Source organism: Schistocerca gregaria, chromosome 4, assembly GCF_023897955.1.
Source record: "Schistocerca gregaria isolate iqSchGreg1 chromosome 4, iqSchGreg1.2, whole genome shotgun sequence".
Classification (NCBI taxonomy): Eukaryota; Metazoa; Arthropoda; class Insecta; order Orthoptera; family Acrididae; genus Schistocerca; species Schistocerca gregaria.
This window is the reverse complement of record NC_064923.1, coordinates 326,471,637-326,485,637: the sequence shown is the minus strand read 5'-3', so window position 1 is coordinate 326,485,637 and position 14,001 is coordinate 326,471,637. Positions and strand designations below refer to the sequence as shown.

Sequence of the window (14,001 nt, the reverse complement as noted above, 5' to 3'; positions counted from 1 at the left end):
TCAGGTTGCACAGCTCTGCAAGTTTAATGAAGGTGGGGGCCTGGGGATCAGCTTGGAAGGTACAGTTGATGTTGAAGATGGACAGGAGGTCAGGCCACACCACTACATACGTTCCATCCTGCCTGAAGGCCCTGTTGGAGCAAATGGTCGACTTCGTTCAGGAGACGAGCTTTTGGAGGTTAGAAACATTTTCAGTTTGGTTAATTAATGGCTGTATTAAGTAAATTTGTTGTTGCATGTTATAATGTTCCTGCACTCATTAAATAATGAGGCTCACATTTTGCAGAATTGGGCTGTAATTGCAGTTTACTCAAAAATGACAAGTGTTTTGTAATGTATTTAAAATTATTACATTCCATTAATTGAAATGTTAGTTGAACTTAATTTTATGAATTGAAAACTGTCAGCAGTCATTCTGTTATTTGCAAAATGTCATGACTTTTACTACTTTGCACACATCACATGGAAAAGGTGATTTTTGAATCAAATATACATGCATCAGAAAAAGTTTTGCATCACCCCAGTTCACAGAACTCCTGTAGACAGACGTTGACTGTGGACATTGTATCACAGATACAGCCCCTTTGACAGTTCAGAGATGTCACGAAACCCACCCAAAGATGTAAACAACCACATGTGAACAGCACATTTTAGACGGAGGGGGTCCGACAGCCGATCAGTCCCAGTCATTCCACCAGGAAGCAGGTATATGGCTCATGTTGTCTGTAGTTCAGCCATGCCTAGATTGTCAATACCACAGTTTGATCATGTCCACATTGTTAGTTTGTGCCAGGAAGGGCTCTGGGTCTCAACAGTGGAAGTGTCCATGCATCACGGAGTGAACCAAAGTGATGTTGTTCGGACATGGAGGAGATACACAGAGACGGGAACTGCTGATGACATTCCTTGCTCAGGCCTCCCAAGAGCTACTACAGCAGTGGATGACTGCTACCTACGGATTATGGCTAGGAGGAATCCTGACAGCAGTAGCACCATGTCGAATAATGCTTTCCGTGCAGCAACAGGATGTTGTGTTAAGACTCAAACAGTGCACAATAGGCTGCATGATGCACAGCTTTCACTCCCAATGTCCATGGCGAGGTCCATCTTTGCAACCATGACACCATGCAGCACGGTACAGATGGGCCCAATAACATGCCAAATGGACCGCTCAGGATTGGCATCACATTTTCTTCACAGACGAGTGTTGCATATGCTTTCAACCAGACAGTCATCGAAGATGTGTTTGGAGGCAACTCTGTCAGGCTGAACGCCTTAGACACACTGTCCAGTGGTGCAGTAAGGTGGAGGTTCCCTCATGTTTTGGGCTGGCATTATGTGGGACCACTGGTGGTCATGGAAGGCACCATAATGGCTGTACGATATGTGAATGCCATCCTCCAACTGATAGTGCAACCATATCAACAGCATATTGGTGAAGCATTCGTCTTCATGGACGACAATTTGTGCCCTCATTGTGCACATCTTGTGAATGACTTCCTTCAGGATAACAACTTCGCTCGACTGGAGTGGCCAGCATGTTCTCCAGACATGTAGCCTGAAGAACTTGCCTGGGATATATTCAAAAGGGCTGTTTATGAACGACGTGACTTGTCAGCCACTCTGAGGGATCTACGCCAAATTGCCGTTGAGGAGTGGTACAATCAGGCCCAACAGTGCCTGATGAACTTGTGGATGGTATGCATCAATGCAAGAGGATGTGCTACTGGGTATTAGAGGCACTGGTGTGTACAGCAGTCTGGACCACCACCTCTGAAGGTCTTGCTGTATGTTGGTACAACATGCAATGTGTGGTTTTCATGAGCAATAAAATGGGTGGAAATGATGTTCATGTTTATGTCTATTCCAATTTTCTGTACAGGTTCCGGAACTCTCAGAACCAAGGCGATGCAAAACTTTTTTTGATGTGTGTAATATCCAGTTTTAGTAATTCTTACAGATATTCATGATTTGTTGAACATACAACATTCAAAACACATATTTCCACTCTATTTGCTCAGCCACCACTCTACTGTCCACCATGCTACCCAGTAAACAACTGTATAGCCCCTCCTTCCGAAACTTCAAACGCAAAGTGAAAAGTTATATATATTTTACAAATAAAGAAAATACAATAAAAAGACTATATAATTTAACAAGTAGCAACCACTTCAGTTTCCGGTCTCTTTGGGTATGAACACTACAGTAATTTAAGATTATGAAAATTAATTTTGTACAGTGAAATTATTTTTAAGAAATATAGTGCATGAAGACAGTGATATATTGGTGAGCTCATTTCCCTGGTGCCATGTCGGATGTGGGAGGCTGCATGGTCTCCACACTGTGTAATGCTTCATAGGACTCAGCAATGGCACCTAGCATCTTAGAACAGAGAAAGATGTATGTTTGTCTGCTAGCTCAATATTTCATATATTGTGGATACTTAAATGCTGCAGTTTTACACGGGGGGGGGGGGGGGGGGGGGGGATGAACTACAGTTACATAAGATACCAGTAAAGCAAGAAATAATGTGGTAGCCCTTACGAAATGCTTAGCATTGTATATTGCTCATTGTTACCATATTTTGTAGGAAAGTTCTTGTATGATGTACGTACTTTAGGATTAAAGACCACTCACTGAAAAGCAGAAGTGTCGAGTTGTTGTTAGGCACACACAAAAAGTAGGGACACTTGAAAGTTTTTAGAATTATCCTTCAAAAAGTTGGAATAATACAATCAAACACAAACACACACACACACACTTACATGCGTGTGTGCACACCTATGCCCCTATATGGTGCCAGTTAGACTGACAGTGCCAGTGTTGTTTTGTGGCAGGTGGGCTAGTTGTGATGGGGTTAATGTCAAGTGTGGCGGGTGGAGGGAGAGGGATGGGGAAACAGGGAAAAGTGTCGGGCGGGGGGGGGGGGGGGGTGTTTAGTGGCTAGCGGGTAAGAGGGAAGCATGTTTGCCAGGTAGAAATGCTGGAGGGGGAGGTGGGGTACCACATATATGGACTGGCACAATTGTAGCAGTGTGTGGGAAGCAGTACAATCTGAAGGCAATGTGGCAACATGAATTGGGGGGGTTTGACAGGACAGAGGAAGGGGAAAGTGTTCGGTGGAGGATGTGGGGACCGTATGTTACCAGAAATTGAGTCCAGTATAATTATGAGAGCAGAGAATACGTTGTAAGGACCATTCCCATGTGTGTATTTCAGAGATGCTGATGATGGAGGAAAGGAACCATGGCTCACATTATGAAGCAACCGTTAAAATTGAGCATGTTGTGCACAGCTGCATGTTGTGCCACCGGGGGATCAACTCTGTTCTTGACAACAGATTGGTAGTGGACTTTCATCCTGGTGGGAAGCTGGGTGGTAGTAGTCATACAACATAAAAGGCTGTGCAGTGTTTGCAGCAGAGTTGGTATATAACATGGCTGCTTTCACAGGTGGCCTGGACTCTGATGGTGTAGGATAAGCCTGTGGCAGTACTGGAGCAGGAGATGCTGGGTGGATGGATTGGGTATCATATCCTTATGGCAACGTATTTGGAATGGGAGGACGTGGTGTTGGCTGTGTGGGTGATAGAACACCACCTCAGGGGGAATGAGAAGGATCTTGGGTAGGATGTTCCTCATTTCAGGGCAGGATGAAAGAGAATCAAAGCTCTGGTGAAGGTTATAATTCAGTTGTTCTTGTCCTGGATGATATTAGTTGACAAGGGGGGTGGGGTCCATCTTTGTAGCTCATTATTGGGGGTGGGGGTGGGGGGGTGGGGAGTGACAAGGTTAAAGGTGTGTCGGGATATGACACAAGATATTTGTTTGTGGGCTAGGTTTGGGGATATTGCCTTTCTGTGAAGTCCTTCATATGACACTCAGTGTCAATGGCTTCTTCACAACCCAAGCCATCTGGGTCCCTCCCTCCACTCCACTACCAGCTTCTCTACAGATGCATGTTATCCTTAAAATACATCCTCTGCTACCATAATCATCCTGGCCTCAATCTCAGGTAATCCACTGTTACTACACTCTCCATCCAACAGTTTCCTTTTTCTCTGTCCTGTCAACCCCTCCCATTTCACATCACCTTCAGCATGTGCTGCTTCTCACTGGCTACTACAATCTTGCCAGCCCATATATCTACCATACCTCCCTCCCCCATTACTAGCGTCTAGCTGCCCACCCCCAGGCCCTCTCCTTGTTTCCTTTCTCCCTCTCCTTCTACCCTCCCCACCTGACACTAACCCCACCACAACCAGTCCACCTGCTGCAAAATAGCAATGGCACTGTCAGTCTAGTCAGCACCATATAGGGGCATAGGTAAGTGTGCAAGTTTTCCTTCTATTTGTGGGTACCAATCGACAACTCCATACTTAAGCTTGTCAATGAGTGGTCTCCTGCAATCATTGTTCCTTTATAGTGTCTGCTTTTTGCACTATAACGAATGGAAAACAAAATGTGTCAATGTATTTTGACCATACTGAAAGTCTTCCAATGTGCAAATTGTTGGTTGTTCTGTAGCATTGTCAAGTATGGATAATGTTGGTACAAATGGCCACCAAAGGTCAAAATTAATAAATACAATTATGGAATTGGTGCGAAAAGAAAAATCATATTGAGAAACACATTAAATCAGAGAATCGCTTACAACTAATTCATGTTGCTTGTTTTGTTACATTGCCTTCGGTAACTGGCTTCTCTTCTCTCAATCATCAAAGCTGATGGAAAACTGTTGGTGAAGGGTAATAAAAGGGTAATTCCAATGACGTAGCCCACACAGGATATAGAGCTTAATATCACTTGCTTTTAATACAAGTTCTGCTACAATTATAAGTTACTGTTTATGACCAAGACCAGTCTCACAAGTTTTTGCTACTGCAGGTAAATGAATAGCTACATACTGCACATATTCACAGTTCTTGTTATTCGGCCCTAGTGCAGTAGAACTAGCCCTACCAAGATAGTAATTGATTATTTATTGTTACAAAAGGACACTTAACATTATAATCACAGATTTAAACACTGTGTGTGCCAGCACTGATCTACAGAATAATACATCCTTTTTCAGGTTGAACATAGACACTAAAATTAAACATGTTTCCAGAGTTACCATATGTTCTCATTATTGTTGCCTGCAGTGGCAGTTGATTATCGCTGCTCCAGTAGGTCATCATTGAGGCCTAACACCATCATCTGCCTCGAGCACAGATTCACAATAAGAAATAGATTAGAACATGATATCAGTGAGTTATTAAAAGACAATTGACAGCACAAGAACTCTGAATTGGGTGCAGTGCATTTTATGAACTGTTAACTCCACTAGACCTACTGCAGCAGACTTTCCTGTACCAACCTATCTAGTTGTTGCTTCTATAATTTCTGGCTGCAGACTGCAGTTTCTGGGGTTCAAATGGCCTTATAAAGACTGACATGAGAAAAAAACTGTTATTTTGTAAACTATGCAAGATTTTGAAAATTGGCTATGGTGAATTTGCCTGTTCTGAAGAAGTGTGAGCTTTTATTAAAATTTGACATATAAAAATGTTACTGGTAGAAAACAATGGAAAATCCAGGATGGATTGTAACAGTATTACGAAAAGGACAGTTGCTCCTCAGCAAATAGTGGAGATGCTGAGGCGCAGATAGGCACAGTACAAAGACAATCGGAACGTAAGCTTTCAGCCAGCAATATCTTTGTCAAAAATGGACCAAACACACACACACTCACCGGAACGTAAGCTTTCAGCCAGCAATATCTTTGTCAAAAATGGACCAAACACACACACACACACACACACACACACACACACACACACACACACACACACTCACTCACTCACTCAGATGAAACTAATGCACACATGACCACAATCTCTGGCAACTGAAGCCAGACTGCGAGCAGCAGCTCATAATGGGAGAGGCAACAGGGTGGTGGAGGGTAAGGAGGAGGCTGGGGTGTGGAGGGGGAGAGATAGCTGGGTAGGTTTGGGGGACAGTAAAGTGCTGCATGTGGGAGTGAGCAGGGATGAGGTGGAGAAAGGATAGGGCAGCTATATGCAGTCAGGAGGTTAGACAGAGCGATGCGGAGAGGAGGCAGGGTAGTAAAGAAGGCGGGAAGTAAAAAGACTGGGTGTGTTGGTGGAGTAGAGGGATGCTGGTGCTGCCTCATATCCCTGCAATAGACCTAAATGCAAGGCCTGCCCCATACATCCTCCCTCTAACACCTGCGCCAATCCGGTCACAAACATCACTTATCCCATCAAAGGCAGGGCTACCCATGAAACCAGTCATGTGATCTACAAGTTAAGTGGCCAAGGAACAGCTGGACCACACTGTTGCTGAGCACACTGCCCGACATAATGTTCTTCATTTCAATGACTGCTTCGCAGACTGTGCCATCTGGATCCTTCTCCTTAACACCAGATTTTCGGAATTTCTGAGGTGGAACACTAGAAAGTCTCTCTGCAATGTATCCTACGTTCCTGTAACCCTACTGGCCTCAACCTTCAGTAGTCGTAGTCCTTACCCATCTAGCCCCTTCACTGTTACCATCTGGCTGTATATGGGCCTCTGTTCCACCAACACACCCAGCCTTTTTACTTCTCTCATTTTCCACAACCCCACTCTCCCCAGCTCTCCGTCTAACCTCCTGACTGCACATAGCTGCCCTACCTTATCTCCACTTCATCCCTGCTTGCTCCCATAAGCAGCAGTTCACCATCTCCCACCCTACCCTGCTATCCCTTCGCTTTCCCTGCCCAAGCCTCTTCCTTATCCCCACCACCCAGTTGCCTCCCCCACCATGCACTGTTGCTCATAGTCTGTCTTCAGCTGCCAGAGACTGTGGTCTTTGTGTGAAAGGTCTTGTTGGCCGAAAGCTTACTTTCTGGCAGTCTTTGTATGTGCCTATCTGCGACTCAGCATCTCCGCTATATGTTAAGTAGCAACTGTACTTTTCATGATGTTATTACCAGTTAGAAATTTATAAAAAGATGTGGATAGTATTATGTTTTGTGGTATAATTCATCTTGTTTACAAGTATAAGTGTCATGTTGAAAATCATAGCAAATTATTTGAAATTATTAATTTGCAAGTTAGTTAATTTGTACTGTACATCATATTGTACAGCAAAGGTAAGGTAACAAAAGTAAGTGGTGGATGGTCAAATTGGAATGCTTAGCTTTTGGATGGTGTAGGTCATTATATTTGATTCTGCAAGTAAGCTCATAAGTTACTTTTTCCACTTACTGAACTTTAGTATTATCTTAATTTAACTATAACTTTTAATTAACATAATCATCCAGACTAATGGTATGAATGGAATATGCAGTGAGAAGAATAAACTGAAAAATGAATTTAAATGAAATTTTGCCTGGTAATTGATAGTCGATTTTCACATACCTATCACATAGAAATAAATTTGCTGAATGCCATTAACTTGGTTTCATCTGTGTTAGGTATAGTACTACTTACTGGTGACACGAAAATTTGTGCTGACTGAAGCCAAGTTATTTGCATTCCACTACTTTATTTCAACATAATTTCTTGGGACTGTATGTCATCAACAATGTCTGTCCATCCACACATGCAAGTAAATATTACATGCTGAGATGGGCAAAAGGCAATTACTTCACCCTCATAGTCTCACTCACCCTGGTGCAGGAATGCAGAATAGTGCTGCATGCATTTAGTGATGACTGTAGGAGACTATGTTGTAGGGTTGTAGAGTGTGACACTGGGTTGGTATGGGAGGTATGCATGGATAGCCTAATGGTTAAAGCGAACATTCGTGTAAGTGGGAAATCTGGGTTCAAGCCCAAGTATAGCCCAAATTTTTATATGGTATACTTCATCAATAGGTACTACATCAATACCTAACAAAGCTGAAGCAGAGATATTCACATTCAGTTAATTTATTTTGAAGTAATTTCACAAAATTGTCTGTTGTCAAAGTGTCTATCCACCTACACAAGCAAATAAATACCTATCACATGTGTTGGAGTTACAGTAAACTCATGGGGGGGGGGAATAAGAATCTATAATTGTTGAGGGCCAATGACATAACAGTATCCTCTTGCTATGTCTAACATTCTGCTTCTCAGCACTGCTGCTTCTCAATAGAAACATTTTTTTTGGAAAGCTTTTATAGAGTCAAGCAACAAAAAACCATTTGGGATTTGGGGGGGGGGGGGGGGTGGAAGGCTGTTGAAGTTTTTGCAAAAGCAAACATCCCAGTGAAAAAGCGCCCTAACACTTTTTTAACAGTCAGTTTCAAAGCATTAAGCCTTCATCTTCAAGCACCTAGCATGACAACCATTTAAATTTGTGTGCCTAATCTTTTACAACTAAAAAGAATTTTGCCAAAAATAGATGTGAATTTTGAAAGTAATAGATGTGAATATTTACAAAAGTAGCTGCTGAATTTGATGCCCCTAGAAATTAGAAAAGGTGTTTACAAAATTACTGATAGCTTCCTTTCAGAGTTCTTGTTGAATGGTAATCTCATGCATATTTGTTATCTATGTAATTCCTACTCCCAAGGTAAATCAATAATGATTTTGAAACTTCCTGGCAGATTAAAACTGTGTGCCCGACCGAGACTCGAACTCGGGACCTTTGCCTTTCGCGGGCAAGTGCTCTACCAACTGAGCTACCGAAGCACGACTCACGCCCGGTACTCACAGCTTTACTTCTGCCAGTATCCGTCTCCTACCTTCCAAACTTTACAGAAGCTCTTCTGCGAAACATGCAGAACTAGCACTCCTGAAAGAAAGGATACTGTGGAGACATGGCTTAGCCACAGCCTGGGGGATGTTTCCAGAATGAGATTTTCACTCTGAAGCGGAGTGACAACAGTATGAATTTCATATGACATGAGAAGCCTTCACAATACATTTTGACATCATCTGTTGAGATACTGTGGAAGTATAAAATCACCAATATGTAGATATTATTTCAATCTCCGCTGCAGAGTGAAAATCTCATTCTGGAATAATGATTTTGTCTAAATTTTTCATATGCAGATGATAAATTAAACTCACTTGTACCATGCTGCGACCATTGCTCATTGAAACAAACTTCTGTATCTTAAACCTATTACTATATGAAGAATACACATTCGAATTAGGATTTCATAAATATTTATTTCATTCTAGTTTTAGTCTAGCTACTGTTTCATGGTTTCATTGTGAAAAGTTACATTCATAACATTTATACAGAAAAAATGTGGATAAATTATATTAGAAAGACCTCGTCTTCCAAGCTCCATTTTTCTATCAAGTTCATTGACATTTATCTGTCAGTTCAGAATGTAGAAGAGTGAGATTTGCTGTGTGAGTTAGCTATTCTCTTGTGATTGAAATAATATCTAATTATTGGTGATTTTATACTTCCACAGTATCTCAACAGATGATGTCAAAATGTATTGTGAAGGCTTCTCATGTCATATGAAATTCATACTGTTGTCACAATAATCCACCAGAATTGCTTTATTCTATATTTTTTTACATTTTATTTACCATGTGTGTGTGTGTGTGTGTGTGTGTGTGTGTGTGTGTGAGAGAGAGAGAGAGAGAGAGAGAGAGAGATCTTGTTTGTATCGTGGCACCCTTTGAGATTGAGCCATCGCTTGAAACCAGTAGTGGTGAATAAAATATAAAAAATATAAAGAAAGCAGCTCTGATGGATTATTGTTACAACAGAATGCTTTTCATACAGTTTATTAAACTTTCAGAACAGCATACTCAAGAAATATTTCTCATTTTACTTTTGTTACATTAGATGCGTACAGTGAACTACACCAGATTGCCGCTCTGCTGAAGCTGTCTCTTAAAGGACAAAACAGCATGCAGTACTTACTGTGTCTGGAGGCTTACTCATTTCTTTTGTAGAAAAGTAGTTAAGACACACTGGTATCATTCAGTCACTGACATAGTTGAATCAGTGCTTTGCCTCTCAAGACTGTTAGTACAGATTGTGTTGACATTAGATGAAGAACTTTTTTATAATCTGTGAATTTCATTCAAAGTGATAATTCATACTCATTACTTCATTTTAAACTTTCATTCATGACTTACAAAATCTCCATTGAACTCCATTGTTTTAACCTACTTTTAATGTCAGTTTGTTCCTTTAGGCAGAATCAAACAATTGACGCAAAGAAAAGAAGAAACTTACTCCTTTGTTTGTTTAAAGTCCAATATTTTGCTATTTGCTTGATGATAACTTCTGTAAATATCTGCTGAAACTGTAGTCTTTTATGTCTGAAATGTGAATTTCCTTGTTCCAATTTTGGTAATTTGCTTTACCCTGCAGGTGTACTCCAAACCAACGTACAAGTTCCTTTTGTTTCACTTCCCCCCCCCCCCCCCCCCCCTCTCTTAGCTTTAACCATTTTTAATTAAACACTGTCCAGAATCACATCTGGAATGTCAATATTTTCATTACCAGTATCAATAGAGTGTGTTTTCAGTTCATCTTGTGAACTGTAATAGCATTTAAAGAAATCTTGGAATGCTTGTGCGATTTTATGTCCGTTATTGATTCTTTTGCCATTTAGTATCCAATTTAATAAAATGTGATGTCTATTCAGCATAATCTCTGTTTTGATTTCTTCATATTCCCATGGTTTTTATCTGTTTTTTGTTTTTTTGTTTACCAAATTTTCATCATATCTTCCTATATGTTCATGAAGCTGTTTATGAGTAGCTACATTTAATCACTGTATTGTACTATGCTCCCTTCATTATTTTAATGAAAGATTTATTTTTCCTGTAAGAACTGCTTTCTTTCACTCGCTTGACATTTCTTTCATTTCTCTTTATTTTTTCTTTTTACCTGTGGAAACTTTTCCTCTTTCACAATTAAATTTGTTAAATGACTACACCTTAAGTCAATGTCTCTATAAACTCCTGTTTCATCTTATACTTAATAGTTTCATAATCTGTGTTTCTGGCTTCCAATCTAATCAGTCTGTTTCTTTCTATTTTAATGTCTATTTTTACACCATGTTGTAAGAATTTACAATAACTTGCTTTTTTTAAAGAAAAATGAATTATTTCTTCTAAAACACAACATTTTGGTGACACCTCTGCTTCAGGCACATCATATTACATACTGTATGTGATACGATGACATCAGGTGACTTGACACTGACTTTTGATTATTGAGATGCAAACATTTCAGTCATGCAGCTCACATTCTGCACACCACCTTAAATGAATACACATATCTCAACCTACCTTATTGATTCTAATTACTTACCGTACAGTTCACTGCATTTCAAACATGACATTCCAGTTGGCTGGCACAACACTGACAATCGCCAAGAGGGCACTGGGATACACATTCATCTGGAAAGGTATACTGATACCAAAGGTGATGTGGCTCAGAAGCTTGACAATACTGTCCCACATCTGAGCTGGGAAATTTGCCCAGAACACAGGTGCCAATGTATTGGTGTGCCCATAGTGTCAGCTGCCTCGTCGCAGCACTAATTGCTGTCAGTGATTTCACAATTAAGACATATAGCCATGTCATGCTCTCACCAAATTTACCTTTCCCACCACCATCTTCTTGATTAAACCATTAACTTGACTAACCAGTCTTGTAGACAATGCTGCCATATTCATGATCATTGATGATTCTCAGTATCCAGCACTCCTTCCACAGTTCCTAAAAGTCACTTAGTGGCATCATGTACTATTCCTTCTATATCACTTAATAATGCACTATATTCTAACAATGCCAGAGCTTCCGATTACTGCCCAACCTCATCAATAAGCACTCAAGAAATAGGAGGTAGTGAAACAGGAATTTTCTTTTATGCTCACCAATGGCATATACCATCTGAATGAAATGGAAACAAAAAATTATTTCATTGAAGAAATCCGTTATTGAATTGGAAAAGGTTAATGTTACCACTGAAAGTGTAAAAGGGGTTCCAGCGTTCATTTAATAGACAGAGTCTGCACTATCCAATCAAAAGTATCAGGACACTCCTAGGTAATGCAAAATTGGCCACTAGATGTCACAAGAGGCAGACTCATTAGTATTAAAGGAGGTGGGAGCATTTTGTTGTCGGTAACGAAGCACTAACAGCAGAACAGCTCGCTAAGAAGAGCTAGGTGACTTTGAATATGGACTAGTCATTTGACATTACCTGAGTAACAAATCCATGAGGGACAATTTAACCCTTCTAAATCTGTCCATGTCAGCTTTTGGTGATGTGATTGTCAAGTGGAAATGTGAAGGAACAACAATAGATAAACAAAAAATGTGAAGGGTGGTTGTAAAAATCAGCAAAAGGAATCACTCAATGAGTTCCAGAGTGCTACCAGCAGACCAGCTAGCACAATGACTCTGGAAATGTAGTTAAAAAGAATGGGATACAGTGTTCAAGCAACTCCTCATAAGACACATGTTCCTGTAGTTCTTGGTAAGTGACACTTGAGGTGGTATAAGGTGCAGTGCCACTGGACAGTGGGTAACTGGAAGCATGATTTGGTGTAATGAATCTCACTATACCTTTTGGCAAGCCGATGGAAGATTTTGGGTTTGGTGGATACCTGGAGAATGTTATCTGCCATCATGTGCAGTGCCGTCATTGAAGGCAGTGGTGTTATTGGTATGGGTGTGTTTTTCATGGTTAGGGTGTGGTCCTCTTATTGCACTTAAGAAAAGTTAATTGCAGAAGTATACAAATACTGTGTACAGAAGACAAACAGTTCCAAGATGATTATTTGTATCAGAGTGACAATGCGTCTTGTCATAAAGCAACATCTGTGAGACAATGGTTTGTTGACTACAACATTTGTGAAATGGACTGATCTGCCTAGAGTCCAAAAGTGAACCCAATGAAAGACCTTCAAGATGAGTTAGATTGTCGTCTTCACACCAGACTGTAGCATCCAACATCACTACCTTTTCTGGTTTCAGCTCTTGAGGAAGACATTCAGATACACCATTGAAAGTGTCCCCAGTAGAATTCAAGCTGTCCTAAAGGTGAAGGGTGGGCACAGGCCAAATTAATGTCCATGAATAGGTGTCCCTATACTGTTAATTAGGTACTGTACAGTATCAGTCTAACAGCACGTGGACCTCACTCCTCCACATCGTCCCAAAGAAGACCAATTGATTCAGCCCCTAAGGTGATTGCTGGTCAACTTATTGCAAGAATAATTCCTAACCTATAACCAATCCCTCAGGTTGAAGATTATGCTCTCAGCATCCATGGCAAAAACATCTTCTCAACAATGGGCTTGGTATGTGCTTTGTACCAAATATACAGCCCCAGACAATATACCTAAGACTGCTATCTGTACTCCTTTGGCTTGTTTGATTCACGAGGATGCCTTTTGCAGTATACTATGCTGCACAGAGCTTCCAGAACTTTATGGATGATATCACACATGATCTCGACTTCTGGTATTTCTATATTGATGATGATCTGGTGATGTCCAGGTTTGAATCTGAACATCTGGACTGCAAATCTTCACACACCCAATTTCACATGGCTCAGTCATGAACCCAGTGAAGTGCGTGTTCAAAACACTGCTTCAGGACAGAGTGGAAGCCATTAATAACTTCCCGTGGTCTTTCACAGTTTATGAGTTAATGACAGTTCTCAGGTTTTCAGTACTGCATCATGTACTACCACACAATTCTGACTGTTCCATTGAATAATTTATAATGTCATCTCTCACTTAATGCCCATATATAACAAAGCAAAATTAATTAATTGTATGTACTGCTTCATAATATAAACAACATTTATATTATTTAGTAAGAGCAGAAGCATTTTATTTGCTTATAAATAGAATTAACCTGGCAAAATCAGTCTCAGTGTCCAGGCTGGAGCTTTATTACTATATAACCTGTTAAAAGATTTTGTCCACATTTGCATAAAGGAGAAATCTCTGGAACATTATGTTATGTTGTTGTTGTTGTTTTTTTAGCTGCTCTTGACAAACGTATACGACAACACTGTACAACTTCC

At 40.5% G+C, this 14,001-nt stretch overlaps 1 protein-coding gene and 1 non-coding gene across 8 annotated transcripts in view; one reads left to right on the top strand and one right to left on the bottom strand.

Moving 5' to 3' along the window:
- LOC126365733 (multiple PDZ domain protein) overlaps positions 1 to 14,001 on the top strand; it is a 2,074,088-nt gene that overhangs the window by 392,908 nt on the left and 1,667,179 nt on the right. For all 7 annotated transcript variants that reach the window (XM_050008182.1, XM_050008180.1, XM_050008184.1 and 4 more), the window contains one exon: positions 5 to 178. In XM_050008182.1, coding sequence (XP_049864139.1) covers positions 5 to 178 — 174 coding nt within the window. The remainder of the gene's footprint in view (positions 1 to 4; positions 179 to 14,001) is intronic.
- Positions 8,592 to 8,666, bottom strand: Trnas-cga (transfer RNA serine (anticodon CGA)). Its single transcript has one exon. It is a non-coding gene; the product is annotated as a tRNA-Ser (tRNA).